Raw genomic sequence first — 16,800 nt, 5'->3', positions numbered from 1 at the left:
GCGCGCTTCCGTTGTTAGTCCCCTTTCTGGTACGGGGTCAGGAATGAGGTGAGGTTAATTAATGTGGTATGTTTTACGGTCGGATGCCCTTCCTGACGCCAACCTCAGTTGAGGAGTTAATGAAGTGAATGAAATTAGGTAAGGAGGTGTAAGGAATCGGCCGTGGTCTATGAATAAGAACTGTCTGGAAGTGAAACTGAGAAACCAGAGAAAACGATTCCCAGGACAGCTGACGGTGGAGCTCGAACTCACGCGTCTCCCGAATACAGAGCTTGGCTCTATAGCAGTAGCACTCCGCTCGGATTTTTAATAATTTTGTACGATATGCATGTTACGAACCTATCATTCAGAAATCGCAAAATCGAAAAGTCAGAAATGCACTGTACGTATGCACAGAAGCGTAAAATGAAGTGGAACACATATAATCTTCACCTTAAATCTCAATTCTCCTTCTTACCTTCAAGAGCGTTTTTATAATCTCTTACACCACGAAAAACTACAAGAGCGCAGTACATGCATATCCTTACCATACCCAACCACAAGTCCTCAGTATATGGCAATTCCTTCACACTTACTGTAATTCGTGAATGAAACAATCTGCCACAAGACGTCAAAAGGATATCAGTGTCTAAGACATTTAAACGATCATGTATAAAGTATCTGATGGAAAGACACAAATAGCAAGGCACCAAGACATACGGTAAGAGAGCCAAATTCCGTCCCCGCGCCTTATTTCGTCCCCCTAGGGATTTCCAGTTTGAACGGTTCGTACCTAATGTTTAGCCGCGCGCACACGCGTAGCCCAACCCCGTTGTCTTGTTGCGAGAGTTGGTTGTGTGCACCTCGTTTAGTTTCCGTGTACAAGCAGGATTAATGTTTCATGCTGAGCTGAGTAAGTGCAGCATTCAAACTAAGAGCCTGTTATTCCTAGAGTGAGCGCTGATATACTGGACTGCCTTTCAGTCGTGTGGTGTATTTCTTGGCCTGTAATCGCTACAGTGAGGTCGGTGGCGTGAGTTATTGTAGCGGCCATTATAATAAATCAGGGAATGTTCGTAATATCGTCCCCCTTCATTGTATTTGTTATTTATGAAGTTTAATATTATTTTCAGGTGGATAAACGCAAGCAGTGGGATAAGGAGGCTATGAGAAAAGGCTTTTAAGCAGTGAGGGGCAAGATCATGGGTTACAAACGTGCAGGTAAAGCGTATAATATCCCACAAGCAACGCTGAAAACTATGTTATAAAGAATACCAATAAAACATTTGTAATAAGCGGCCTTCAAGTAATTCATTATAGGGAAAGTGTTTGGTAAAGTTAGAAAGGAAAAATACATTAAAATTAATTGTACTTTTCATAAATTTTTGGGGGGGCGAAATTACGAACACATTTTGGTACTTTACTTTTTGCAGTGTGTATGTCAAATATTACCTTACGTTATAACAATTTCATTTAAATTTCCCGTAAGTGGAGAATATAGGCCTATTCAGTAATTTATATATCAATTTCTAGCCTTGTTCATAATACGCCTGAATTTCTATAAGTCCAAATCTACTAAGGGACGAAATATGGGCCCCCTACCTTAATAACGTTTCTACTTCCTCGTCTTCTTTTCTTTTAAATCCTCAACTGTAATATTACAGAAAAGGAGTGCAGCCGTCACTTATAAGGTCTTCACGGTTCGTTGCTCACGTCTACAGCCTTATGTTCACTCAATGAAATGCCGCACCAGTTGACCGATTTAAGGCGAGAAATATATGAAGACGTGGCTGCAAAACTACCGTACTGCAACATACCCCAATTCAAGAGTTAGTTTCGTTGAAAAATGTGATCGAAAAAGTACCTTGGACTGTTTTCTGATACATAGCTGGAAGTAGACTTAGTAGGATTTCTTCTTTGTCATCATAAAATGTCTTCTATATGCCTGATTTACGCCAAACCGAGGGAAGTTTGTTGTAACTAGCTGTAACCCACTAATTTAAACATAGAATGTCTTGCATCCGGGATTTTCCATGCCTACAGCGCTGCTCCTGCCTACCCCTCCTTTCTCTTAACCTTCAATCAATATAAATATGTCATGTTTACCTCCATTTTTCAGTTCGCGTTTTACTGCATTGTTCGACGAGGAGGTGGCATCACACTAAATCTCTGAGCAGGTTTTCCCTGAGGTGATGGTGGTGATTATTGTCTTAAGAGGAAATACAACTAGGCAACCATCCTCTATATAACACTAATCAGAGAAAAATAGATTAATGGAAGGGATCGGACACTTCGAAAAAATGAAGTTATTGGCCAAAGGAAGACTAGGACTACGAAGGGCATGAACATGAAGGACTCCCTAGTCCTCGAGTGCTCTAATACCGTCGGGGTAGGAAAAGAACAAGAGTTGATGAAGGGAGGTCGTATAGGATAGATGAAAGTGAGGAGCCTGGCACAAGTGGAAGCAATGCCATGAATCAGCTAAGGGCCCCGTGGTCGCCAACTCATGCTCCCGAGTTCAAAGCCCCTGGGACGGTTTTCCCTGAGTCCATGACTGTCTGTTACGAGGAAAGAGAATGAAGGAGGAACTTCTACTATTTTAATAGTTATGTGGGTCAGAATTAAACTTTAAACTTGCCCCCGTAAATTACTACTACCACTCAGGTTTTCATTCCATACTCTGCAGGGGTGCGGCAGGTTTCTTATAGTGTGCCGCCCTCTCTCAGGCCAGGAGGTCTGTTGCGGTGAAGGATAAGGTGGAAAGTGGCCGTGGCCTATAAAAGTATCTGTTCCGGCATTCCCCTTAATGCAGCAGAATGGGAAACCATGGAAAACTATTTCACAAGGGAACTATCGATCAGTTCAAATCTAAACCGACAATGAAATTTCGCAGATAAGATGAGGGAAACACTACTGTTGTGCGTTCTTGTATTGTATGTAAAGAAAGTATGGATGAATAAGCTCCAAGTAATGCATAGTATTTTTCCATTCAAATACTTAGACTGCTTCTCTGTTTGTAAATCTGGTTTTGGACACTTTACTAAAGAAAAGTTTGGACATTGCAAAGTGCAGGGATCAAGGATGTGATGGAGTGGCAGTTATGAGCGGCTACTAGTGCAAAAAAGACTCCAATATATACAGGGAACTGTCATTTAAATCCACTGCGTAGCCAATGTGATATATACGTACCGGGAGGTACACCTCAACACCGCTCATTCAAAACAAGCGTCTTAATGAACTCCTCAACCGACCAAAATGTGAAATTGCTAATACATAAAGTTGAGACATTAATTAGAAGATGTCACTACCAAAAAACTATAGTCATGCACTCTGGTGCAAGGTAAAGGAAGTGTTTGTAGGTTTTCTCAACTTTCATTTGTTTTTTAATGTAATTCTAAGTTTGCAACACTTCTGAGAGGGTGTGTCCGGATTAGCCCAGAATCCTCTTGAACCATCCCTGAGGGTATATAAGTTGCGGCTTTTCAAGTTTCCTTATCTCTTGATCGTCGTCTTTCTGAGTGTGTGTGTGTTAAGGCAGGAGGCGGGGCGCCTCATTCTTTGGCAGGCAGTACATCAGCCAGGAAATGGCCACCTAAATTCTCTTTTCTGTAGCTACCTCCACAGACTTATCCGAGAGGAAGGTCCGAAGTTTGAACGATGTAACAAAACTTTTCTAAAATGTAAATTTTCTTTCGGCTAATGTAAAACTTCATAAAGTCTTTAACTGTAAATCGAGGATAGAGAGTGAGTTACCCTCTCGAGCTCCCCTTCATCTTGGTTTGAGGTGACTACGATTTCGTAACTGTTTTCTTACTGTAATATATTAAATTTATTTCCATACGAGTCACCTCAGTAGCTTGGGATTAGCCCCTGTTTCGTTGGGCCCAGAGCCCTGTTAGGGTTTTAATATTTCATTATCTAGGAGCGCAAGTGTACGCCTCCATTCAGTTTGTGTTCGGACCATTTATTTAACCTGTTCTTTTTCCACAAGCCAACGGCCGTAGCCGTGTTGAAACACCGGATCTCGTGAGATCTCCGAAGTTAAGCAACATTGGGCGTGGTCAGGAGTTGGATGGGTTGCCACGCGCTGTTGGTAGGGGGTAAGGGAATGGAGGAGCGGAAAGGAACTGGCCACCCTACCGCACGTAAACTCCGGCTCAGGAACACCTCTGCGGAGGTTCGGACCTGCCTTCGGGCAGAATAACCCTTACCTTTTTCCGCAAAGGCCCAGTAGGTTGGGTACTAGATACCCCTGTTTAAAACTATTTCCATTTGTACATCGTGCCCTGTGAGGCCAGAGAGTGTAAGACTTTGATGTAATATTGCCTTGAGTGGACTGTAAGAAATCGAGAGCATGTAAGCTCTTTTCGAAGTTTTGTAATAGTGAGGGGTGCCTCTGGAAGGCTAAATATTGTAACTTCTGGAGCAAGTGCTCCTGAATCAGGATATTTCCGTCCCTGTCTAACCATTGAGATTTCGTGAATTTTGTAAACTGGATCCGGTATCTAAGAATGTGCAAACTAAGGGCTTGAAGCCCTAAAGCTGTAAAAATTCACTAATCTGGGATTTTCCAAGTCTTGCTTCAAGATTGCTAATTGTACCTGTAATGTTGTTATGTTCACGTAGTGAAGAAATTTGTTAAGTTTGATGTTCTAAACGAAATATAACCTTTTAAAGTTTTAATTCAATTCTTGATATTGTAGTTAGATCCATTCAAGCCCGCACCCTCTTTCACCTCTCTGCGTTCCACAGATACCCCGAAACTATATATATCAAGAGGTCCGAATTAATGTAACTGGATTATCTAATAGTTTCTCTGGATTAATGTCATAAGATTAATTTACAATTTCCCTCCTTATTTTTACCAATTGCAACTGGCATTCTCATCTGCTGCAATCGTAGGGAGGAAGAATTTTTTACATACTAACTTTCCACTTACCTGGAACTTTCCACTTCCAAGGTTCTTCTGCAATAACCTCTACTTCAAACTCATCAAATGCAAAAGATTTTAATGTTATGAAGAACCCGTTTTGGCTCACAAACAGATCTTGACAAACGCTTGTGTTGGTAGGAACTGTTTGAGGAGTATGCCGTTCAGCGAAAAACCATACACCAGTCACCTGAAACAATAACTCATCACCTGTAAACATGGAATATGACATCTTTCGTTTCTAACATAGAATACAGTAATTGCAAGTCAGCAAATCCTTCAATTTTTTTTTTTTTTTTTACGTTTAAATGCAATTATGAAAATCCATTTACTCACTGGTGACGGACCCTGAGAATTATCGTACGCCATTGATAGGCAATGAGAATTCGTGTTAATATGCATCTCGAAATCTTTCATTTCTATCGTCTTGTGTAGGCTACGTTATAAATTTCTGCGGTTCAGTTACGAAATATAAACAATTTTGTGGCATACCTTTCCTTTGTCGTAATTGCATTTAGTTCAAAAAATAACATTTGAGATATAGAGTTTCTCCGAGTATCAACGCTGTTATCAAGATTTCATGGAATATCGGCTGCTAAAAGTAACAATATTTTTGATAAATTATGTGCAGACTATTTATCAGATGCATTCACTGGAGGTAAACAGGATATTAGTGATTAAGTACGTGATACTAAACGTGATTTTGGTCATTCTACAATGAGTTTCTCTCATTGGTTGGTCGGAGGCGCACCCAGCTTATCTGCCTCCCGTTGACTCATCACTTCCCCTTACACAGCGTGACAGCACGGGAATGCCCGCACTTCGCAGTTCAGGTCCGTGCTTAGAATGTGTATGAAGTGTTGATCTATCCCTCCAACTGTTCTCGAGTTGTGAAGTGTTACTTTGGGGTATAATTCTCATAATGCCTCCAAATGTGTACGCGGTAGAGGAAGGGGTATTTATGTACGATAATTATGTGAAAAGAGAGTCGTTAGGCTATTTGTAACACAATTCCCAGGTTTACGCCCTCTACATAGAGAGACCGTGCAGAAACTCGTAAACAAATTGAGAGAAACTAGTTCTTTACTCGATAAGAAGCAAAGTACTAAAAAAGTGTACTTATCAAGGAAAAAGTAAATTAAATCGCAGAAAGATTAGAACATACGCCTACAAAATCCCTAAGACGTCTTAGACAAGAAGCCGGGGTTTCGAAAATGTTAAAATGTGTGGATACAAGAGGAAAACATTTCCAACATCTCCTGCCATATGGTTACGAGCTTATTTTCTTAATTCAAACTGATTTTCTTAATTTTAATTCTTATCTCATGTCATGCACGGATAACGTGAGCCAAGTTGCTATGCCGCGCAGCGGGAAGTGATGAGTCAACGGGAGGCAGGTAAGATGGCTGCGCCTACCGGTTAACCGATGAGAGGAACTCACTGTACATTAGATGTTGGTGTATAGAAATGATTCACTTGGGAAGACTACAAGTATGGGGTAACCGATTACTTACTTACTCCTCGGCGCTACAGCCCCTGTAGGGCCTTGGCCTCTCTGACGATTGTAGCCCAATATTCACGATCTTCTGCACGCCTCCTCCATCTTCTTATTCCAATCTTTCTTAAATCCTCCTCCACATCATCCAGCCATCTTTTCCGGGGTCTTCCTTTCCATCATCTACCACCTGGATTTCCTTTATAGATCTTCCTGACAGCCCTATTATCTGGCATTCTCTCCACGTGCCCCCAACCACCTTAATCTGTTGCTTTTTATTTCGGTTACAATACTTGGATGTCCATAGAGTTCTTCCAATTCCTTGTTTTTCCTTATTCTCCACAATTTCTCTTCCTTCACTGGGCCAAAAATCTTTTCTCTCCTATCTGTTCAACAGTTCTTCATCTACTTTGGTCATTGTCCATGTTTCAGAGCCGTAAGTTACCACTGGTTGTAATACTGTTCAATAGACTGCCAACTTTAATCTTCTACCAAGGCTGCGTGATCTAAACACTTTCAGTAGAGCTAAGTAAGCCCTATTGCCTGCAACAATCCTCGCTTTTATTTCCTCTTTCATGTCATTATCTTTTGTCACCAGCACTCCTAAATACTTAAACTTTTCACATCTCTCGTAGTTAATCCCATTTAATTTTATGCACATGTCTTCCCCAACTATGGTCCTCCTAGATGCAAACAGGTAATGAGTTTTGGCATTATTCACTCTTAGGCCCATTTCTCCTCCTTCATTTTCTAATCTATCCAGTCCTTCCTCTAGGTCTTTCAATCTTCTAGACAGCATATCAACATCATCAGCATAAGCCAGATTCTGTGTTACACGGTTGAACAGCGTACCGCCTGGATTACTGACCTCCTCCTTTCCCATCACACGCTCCAAAACCATATTGAAGAGCAGGGTAGATAACACATCCCCTTGCCGCAAACCTTGGTTTACTTCACACTCTTTAGTAAGATTTCCTTCTATTTTAACCATGCATTTAGAACCTGTTAGGGTCATTTGTACCAGTCTTGGGGTAACCGATTACTACTGTACCTTCAAAAGTTTGGGAGGTCGACGATGCCAAAGCCCCGAGTTCGATTCCCGGGCAGGATAAGGATATTTACCTGGATCTGAGGGCTGGTTCGATGTCCACTTAGCCTGCATGATTACAATTGACGACTGTGAGATAATATCCCCACACTAGAAAGCCAAGAATAACTGGCCGAGAAGATTCGACGCACTGACCACGCAGAACGTGGTGATGGTGGTGGTTACTATTTTAAGAGGAAGTACAACTAGGCAACCACCCTATATATAACACTAATGAGAGGAAAAAATGGAAGGGACCCGACACTTCGAAAAATAAAGGTATCGGCTAAAGAAAGGCAAGGGCCACGAAGGGCGTGAAAATGAAAGACTCCCTAGACCTCGCAAACCTAATAGCGTCGGGGTCGGAAAAGAACAAGAGTTGACCAAGGAATGTCGAAAAGGATAGATGAAAGTGAGGAGCCTGACACAAGTAAGTGGAAGTAATTCCAGGACTCAGCTTGGGGCCCCGTGGTCAGCAACCCACGCTTCAAAGTTCAGAGCACCTGGGGCTCCTTTTAGTCGCCTCTTACAACATGCAGGGGATATCGTGGGTGTTATCCTACCACCTCCACCCACAGCGGGAGCCACGCGGAGCCTGCACATCTGCAGGTTCGGGCCGTTTGGTAGGCCAAGGGCCATTAGAACTGTTGTGCCCTACCTCTTTGCAATTTGATTCAGAATATAGGCCTATGTTTCACTATAGTTGTTTGAAGATGAAATGTGCAAGGAAGCTTGTCTTAACATACGATTACTCGCACTATGTGATGCAGTCTAACGTTACTCGCTGTTCCCTTTTCAGTCCCGTGGTATTCGAAGATGTTCAAATACGTCAGTCTCGTCTTGGTAGATTTATTATTCGCCCACTATCCACGTTATTGAGCGGCCCATCAAGCGATCCAGGTTCGTGTCTCCTACAGAGTTCTGAAGTATGCGTTGTTGTCATTTTCCGTTATGCACTCGCATGATAAAATTTTGGTTGTTAAACAGAAATCTAAATGGGACAACCTTAGTCAGCCATGGAAACTCTGTTCTAGTTTTACTCGTAAGATGACGAAACCTCGGTTGTCTCCTCGAAAAGAGGATCGCCTGGGTTTTTTCCCGGATTAATTTTACAGTAACCTTGTTCTGGGAACACGAGGATAAAAAGTGGCTAATCCAGGCTTGTATTTTTGTGATGGCGTCACAATATCTTCGCCGTGCGATTCATACTTCATTGTCTTCAGCGTACTATTGAATTTCTACTCCTGCTACCCTAGGGAGATTGTTCACATATAACACGTAAAAATTTGGCAACAGTGATCCTCCCTGTGGCACTCCTGCAAGTAAATGCCGAAGGGAAAGGTTCTCACCATCTCAGGTGACAAAAATAATTGTCGATTGCGTAGATATGACTGAATAACTTTGAATAAATAAAGGGGGTCTTTATAAAGTTCGCCCAGTTTCACTATTAAATTGTTGTCCCAGACGGTGTGGAAAGCTTTCTCTACAGGGCGAGTTGGCCGTGCGGTTAGGGGCGCGCAGCTGTGATCTTGCATCCGAGAGATAGTGAGTTCGAACCCCGCTGCCGGCAGCCCTGAAGATGGTTTTCCGTGGTTTCCCATTTTCACACCAGGAAAATGCTGGGGCTGTACCTCAATTAAGGCCACGGTCGCTTAATTCCCACTCCTAGCCCCTTCCTGCCCCATGGTCGCCATAAGACTTATCTGCGTCGGTGCGACGTAAAGCAAATTCTAAAAATAAAAAATAAAATATGGAAAAAAAGAAAGCTCTGGAATATCCCCCATAACTTGTGGACTAATAGCCGAATGTGAATTCCGTGCAACTTCCTGGATGTGTTTTCTGACACTGAGCTTCTTACGAGTAAGGTGCTCAACCGCCCTGTCAACATCATCCCAGGTAGCGAATATTTATAGGTTTTAATTTTTTATCCACGTGTCTCCTGAACTTGTGGTAATCCAAGTTGACATGAGGGATCGAACGAGTTGGCCCCTCAAGACGCTCCCAGGTAAGATTGAAAACAACAGGATTGTGATCGGAATTTAAGTCACAAGGGAAACAAAATCAATTACGCTGTTATAATATCACATCTATGACGTCAGGTAATCCATTTGCCGGGTATATTGTGGGCTCCGTAGGAGCACACACCTTAACGTCGCTCTGTCATGTACGCACTTAATATTCTTCCCTTAGGGTTGGCAACCCTGGAGTTCCAGTCTTAATGCTTGAAGTTGAGGTCACCAGCTATTACGGTTGGTACATGGCCAGAGTTATCCAAAAGAGATTTAGTTCAACTGGATTTAAAGGCGAAGAAGGCGGTAAATAGGTCGAAAATATTCTGTAATTGTAGTCTCAATGCCTCTATCCCGAGTGATTTCAGCACGAAGTGGGGAAGGGGATCTAATACGTCAAGGTTAAGTCTAGACCAACGAGCACAGAATAACATAGAGATGGCAATGCCTACCGCAATGCATTGGCTCGCTGAAGCCGAGTTTTGCGCGCATCGCCATGTTGGCATTACCAGCAGTGCTAGTTAATTCCTATCCGAGTCTGTCATTTTAAAATATTTCTGTAACATTATTTCATTGGTTAACGTATCTAACGCAGTAGAAAAGTACCTTAGTCGTAATGATAAGCACGGGACAGTCCAGAACACTGTTTTAACCGCAGTACCGGCAGTTTAAAAGTCGGAAATATGAGCTCAAATAGCCTGTTATTATATCAGATTGTATTTAGCTCAAACGAATTGCCGATTTGCAAGATGCAGCTAAAAATAATGGAACATTTTCATAAATACCTATTTTAGGGAAAGAATAAGACAGGTTATGGATCGTGAATATTTATATAAATACCATATACAGTACAAATCCACTCAAAATTTCATACACAATAAAATATACACACTCTGTAGGCTTATTAATAAAATAATACAGGTCAATAATAAAGATATCCTGGAAGACCAGTAAGTATGAGGTAAATCGGCCTAATTATTATAGAATTGTTGAGCCAAGTAAATCATATAAAAAAATAGAGAAATATGTTTACATTAGTATTCTTGATGAAATTAATTAATTCATCTCAAGGATTATTTTGTAATGCATACATACATACATACATACATACATACATACATACATACATACATACATACATACATACATACATACATACATTATCATTATAGACTTATGCCTTTCAACACAGCCCATTCTCTCAGCCTTACGACACACAATGAAGTACGATCAAAATCACGTTCAGTAAAGTGAGCGGAACATATGGTGCTGAAAGGTGTGGGGCACCAATTTTCCCTTCGTATAGCTCTTATCCATTTCTTCCGTCGTTCATTATCTTTAGGAAAACTGTAAATGATAAAGGCGCTTCTTAACCTATACTACATGTGTAAGGGGAAAACAATTCGGCACTGAATATTCGCAAAAACATATTGCTTACCTGTGAAAAGTTTTCCCTGGTATTTTCTTTGAAGCTCTGTTTGCACATCCATACGCTACACAAGTCGGCATTTTAAAATCATAACACAACTTCCTTTATTTACTTCACACGTGGCGCACTGTTCATTTACTTACACTAAGTGGTCTCCAATGTTTTGGTACAAGCAACATGGCGGCCGCTTGTGTCCACTGACTTCAACTCAGACGGCACATTGCCATATCTATGTTATTCTGTGCTCTGTGGTCTAGACTCAACTAGCACGGCCACGCCCTCACCCTTCAACCCGGCTCTGTCTTTCCGACATACTACCATATTTTTAATTCTGAAAGGCATAGGCTCCTTTAGAAATGTCTCACCGAATAGCATGATGTCTAGGTTATGGTCAGAAATAAAAACATCAATCTCGTACTTCTCACCGATAACACTTTGACAATTCAGTGCAACGCACAAGAGCTAACCCAGGTGAGAGCCTGTAACTGATACCGGTCTACCAATTGCAGTCAATCTTCTGGCTTAGCTGTTTTCTTTTTGCTAGTGACTTTACGTCGCACCGACACAGATAGGTCTTATGGCGACGATGGGATAGGAAAGACCTAGGAGTTTGAATGAAGCGGTCGTGGCCTTAATTAAGGTACAGCCCCAGCATTTCCCTGGTGTGAAAATGGGAAACCACGAAAGACCACCTTCAGGGCTACCGACAGTGGGATTCGAACCCACTATCTCTCAGATGCAAGCTCACAGCCGCGCGCCCCTGACCGCACGGCCAACTCGCCCGGTGGCCTAGCTGTGATTGCTAATGTGAAGCCAATAGGAGAGCAGTTCTTATACCTGCTAAACAGGTCATAAGGGCCAAGAAGCCAAAAAAGAGTGTACAGTTAATTAACCACATCTAAGTTTTGTTGTTACAGATTATGTGTGTGCTTTGGCTTCGTCCTTGGCATGCGAAAGGGTAATTTTCTAAAGTTCGTAATGCGCTGAACGTAAGTCGCACTAGATCAAGTTATAATAAAACTAGCATCTTATTGTCTTGGAATGCTAAATCATCACTTAATATTTAATTTGATGACATCGACAAATTCGAAACGTGGTTTAGTGTACTGTGTAAGTTACATAGCAAGCCTGCACGTTGTGATGGAAAAGTACAATTAAATAAAAATTGTAGCCATTGTTTTATTAGTGTGTTTAGTACAGCTTAAAAATAACGGTTTGGTAATATGGTGTTGTTTATAAATCATTTATAACAGTAAAATAAATAACGCATCCAACAACTGTGTTGTAACTGCGATCAGATCACAACTAACAATAATAATAGACTAGCAAATATACCCGTGCTTCGGTACGGCATTCTACATTGTATACATTGTATACATTGTAAATTACTGTGTGCCGGAGGTACACCCGCCCCGTACATTTAAATGAAGCGCCTTTGAGAATGCCATCTTTTAATACAAAACTTGCGACAACTAGCGCAAGAAGTTCGAATATTTCTCAACAGATATCGCTACTATAAACTTGTGTGGTGCTCTCTAGGGTGAATATGAACTATTAAAATTCAAGATTAGTTTTGTGTGTTAAAGTTTCCTAAACTGAATTACTTATACTTTGTTTTTTGGTGTATTTAAGTTTACAACACTTCTCTGTCTCTTCCCGCCAACTTAAGAAGTTGGCCAATGAGAAAATGTCTGGTATTTATTTGATTTTCCAATGAGAATTAGGGGTGTGTCGGGCATTAGCCCAGAGTTTTCTGGAACTGTCCCCTCGGCTGTAAGACCTGGCACATTTTCGGACCAGGTTGTCTTAGTGATCGCTCCAGTCTAGAATGTGTTTATAAAGGAGGCGGGGCGCCTCGTCCATCTTCGGGAGGTCTACCAGCTCAAGGTAATGGCAGATTCAGTATAACTGTGTGATAGTCTTTGAAAACTAGCTCGAGGGGAAAGTTTCCAGTCTTAGTAATGTAACGTTTCTTTCCTCCAGTGTAAATTTCAAACCTTAAATGTAAATTTCAAACTAGTCGAAAGAACTTAACCGAAATCTGGGAATAGAGAGTGATGTAGCCTCTTGTATTCCCTCTCAACTTGATTGTAAGGTGACTTTGATTTTGTAACTTTCTGTCTTGTAAATTCTGTATGTTAAACTTTTTCTCCATCTAGTCACCTCCGTAGTATAAGGCTTAGCCTCTGTTACGTCGGGCCATAAGTCCAAATAGGGTTTTATGTATTCAATTGTAAATTTCTAGGAGTGCAAGAAATCGCCTCCTTGCCATTTTGCTTTTGGACCATTGTATATCCTTTTGTTTTTACCAAAGGCCTTGTAGAATAGGTACGTGCTACCCCTGTTTCAATCAATGTTATTCCTTTTCATGTTAAAGGTACCAGACTGTTGAGCAATTATGACAGTGAAATTTTGTTAAATGTAGTTTGTGCCTTTGATAGGCCTGAAAAGTGTGAATTTTTCGGAAATAGATTCCTAAGTGTGAAATTGTAGAGCCAAGACGCTCTCCCAATTAATGTAAAGGTTGAATGGTGCGTTTGGAAGGCTGGAATAACATAATGTTTGGAGATTAGTCTCCTAGATAATTTTGTGGAGCAAAGGTGCTCTTGTGAGAGATATTATTGAATGGAGCAGTGGTCTCTCTTGTCACATTGGCAAGGTAGGAGCTTCAAGCTCGTATTGTTAATAATTAATGTCGTGTAATTATTCTATGAATTCATAATATTACTTCTCGAGATCATTGTTGTACCTGAGATTTTGTTATTCGCTTAGCGAATTGTTTTTGTTACAATTTAACATTTGAAAAGGGGAAAGAAATAAAACTGCCAATATTAAAGTTTTTAATCAATCTTTCAATTTTCGTACATTCACCCCTTCATGCCCGTAGCTACTTTCACCTCGGCGTTCCACACAATCCTCGGAACAACTGTATATACAGCGAATAAGAATTTTTTAATTGATTGCCTCTTAGCGTTATCTAGAAACGGCAGGGGGAGGTTCCCATATGTTGTTTCAAATGTAAAGTGCGAGTTGCGGAGTTGTGATGATAACGGCAAGCTCACTTGCCTATTGACATTCACAATCGAGTAGGAGAGTTTTCATTATAATGGGAGGCCCCATTACCTATTTCGCGGTCACAATCGATTTGGGAAGTTTTCGTTACAATGGCAGGCGCCCATTCCTACTTCCAGACAGATTACAATGGAGGAGTTTTTATTATAACAGCAGGCACTTCCTTACTGCCAGTCAAAATTGAGTTGTGCTGTTATCATTATAATGACAGGCCCCTTTTCTTAATGCCAGTCACATTTTAGATGGGTAAATATGTTTATAACGGCGGGCACGCCTGCCTACTACAAAACACAATCGCTTAGGGAAGTTTTGAACAAAATTTCATGCTCCCTTGACTTCTTCCAGTCAAATCGAGAAGGGAATTATTAATTACAATGGTAGACCCTCCTTACTAATGCCAATTACACACGAGTTGGAGAAGGATCCAATTACTTCTGCCAGTCACAGACGATGTAGAGAGTAATGATTACAGTAGCAGACACCCTCCTGCTGAAAGTCACTATCGAGTTCTAAAATATTAATTATAATGGCAGACGCACCCTTTCTACATCGCTACAAATCGACTTCATTGCATATATATAGATCGACATAGGAAGTATATGTATGTTTACAATATTGCAAACCTTCATTTACAGATTAACTGCTGCTACACGATACATCATATCAACAAACGGTTTGTACCATAACACGCCACATTTAGCGGTCTAAATGGCTGATCTTATGATATTTTGTCCTATCTCATCTATTTATGGGTACTATTCAGTTAGAAACGTTGAATAGGGTGAAATCTGGGAAAGCGTTTTTCACAGTGCATAACTTTTGGACACTTATGTTAGAGCTACAAACATAGAATTTCGCTCACATATGGATACCAGGTTCGCCAAATTCTATAGAATTAGATGAATCTATCTTTCGTATAAGTGATTCAAACTATGAACTATACGTGTACAAAGTGCAAAATGTACGTACAGTCGAAAAATAGACAAACCTAATGTATAAGAACAAAACGTCATAGGACCAAAGTTGAAGATCACTCCAAATTGAACGCAGATTGTGCCATTCGTTTTGTGATACGACTTACCGTTTACCACGAAAACTTCGAAGCGAAGGTCTGCGCCGACATTAAAGTTTCATCAATATTAGGATATTTTTCGCCGGTATAAAGTGAAATATTTAAAGATCTTGGAAGTTTTCCATCGGTTCTTGGCTAAAACGTATAATGTTGCCTAATTTCAATTTTCTATCTCGTCCGGCATATTGTGCCGCAATCGTGATTTTGGGAGAGGGGGTAAAATTTAGGACTTTCAGGAAACTATAGCTAAAAATATGCAGTTGGTGATTATACCCCTACCGGGCGAGTTGGCCGTGCGGTTAGGAGCGCGCAGCTGTGAGCTTGCATCCGGGAGATAGTGGGTTCGAATCTCACTGTCCGCAGCCCTGAAGATGGTTTTCCGTGGTTTCCCATTTTCACACCAGGCAAATGCTGGGGCTGTACCTTAATTAAGGCCACGGCCGCTTCCTTCCCATTCCTAGGCCTTTCCTATCCCGTCGTCGCCATAAGACCTATCTGTGTCGGTGTGACGTAAAGAAAAATAGATTATACCCCTTAAACGGATAGCTGTACGAAAATTTCTCCAAAATAGTCAATGCGCAGACACACGGTCGTTACGATTTTATTTATACAGATAGATAAGGAATCAGCTCCCTGTATAACAACTCTTGGGCTATGTCCGCTGGACTTGGCCTGCATAACCGACATCTCCCTTATTAATCCTCCCGTCGAAAAAATGCACAAGGTTAATCGATTTCCAGTACGGTTGGTCTTGTATATATTGCGAGAGAGTAAAATCACTGTTTCGGTTCCCTATAAACTCCCAGTCCATTCCGGGAATTTGACATGGTATGGACTTAAAACTTACCTTTGGACAGATGGTTGCTAATAATATGAATTTTGGATGAAATATCTCCAGTAGTTTACAAGTTATAAGAAATACGCTTTACACGCACTCGCTATTGAGTTAAGTCCGGTGGGACTTGTACCGAAAACCGGTCCTTTAAATGATATCTGCCTTATTAATCCTCGTGTCGAAATGATGCATATGAGGAAAAAGGTTTACCAATTGATTTCCATTAAGGCAGATAGATTTCCATAAAGTCTAGATGTGTATATTTTGTGGGAGTGCAAAATCACGGTTTCTGTTTCGTATAAACGCCCAGTCATTTCAGGGATTTAAAACCAACATTGGTCCTCAAACCTACCCAAGGACAGGTGGATTCTAAATATGAAGTTTGGTAGAAATATATCCAGTAGTTTTTAAGTTATAGACAAACAGACACCAAAGCTAAAAAAAAATATGCAGATGGTCATTGTTACACCTGAAACGGATAACTGTACGGACATTTCGCCAAAATATGCAATGTACAGACACACGGTCGTTACGATTTTATTTATATAGATACCAAATAGTAGCAATCGTAAATATGAATTATTCCCATCTCTATCGTAAAATCCCTGGTTATCCGTATGTTCCACCTATCTCCGAAGAGATAGGTGGTTTGTGACGTGCCAATACCGGTGTCTCTCTTCGGAGCTCCTCTGTCGGCCTGTAATGAGTGTGTGTCGGTTGTGTGTTATTATTCGTGTTTAAACTAGTTTAGTTGGTTTTAAAACAGTTAGCGTGTGGGTGGGTGGGTGGTCACCCTTCCAGTGGGTGACCAAGCCTGATATTGCTTAGCAGTTTGTATATTATGACACAGTCTTTTACGTGTGTGTCGACTGTGGTAGCCCTGGTGGTCACC

At 41.0% G+C, this 16,800-nt stretch overlaps 1 protein-coding gene across 1 annotated transcript in view; it reads right to left on the bottom strand.

Moving 5' to 3' along the window:
• LOC136874170 (uncharacterized) overlaps positions 1-16,800 on the bottom strand; it is a 30,676-nt gene that overhangs the window by 1,889 nt on the left and 11,987 nt on the right. Inside the window, exon 2 of the mRNA XM_067147752.2 lies at positions 4,919-5,099. Within this exon, the coding sequence (XP_067003853.2) occupies positions 4,919-5,099 (181 nt within the window). The remainder of the gene's footprint in view (positions 1-4,918; positions 5,100-16,800) is intronic.

This window comes from Anabrus simplex, chromosome 5 (assembly GCF_040414725.1).
Source record: "Anabrus simplex isolate iqAnaSimp1 chromosome 5, ASM4041472v1, whole genome shotgun sequence".
Classification (NCBI taxonomy): Eukaryota; Metazoa; Arthropoda; class Insecta; order Orthoptera; family Tettigoniidae; genus Anabrus; species Anabrus simplex.
The sequence above is the reverse complement of the archived record's forward strand: the minus strand, read 5'-3'. Positions and strand labels throughout refer to the sequence as shown.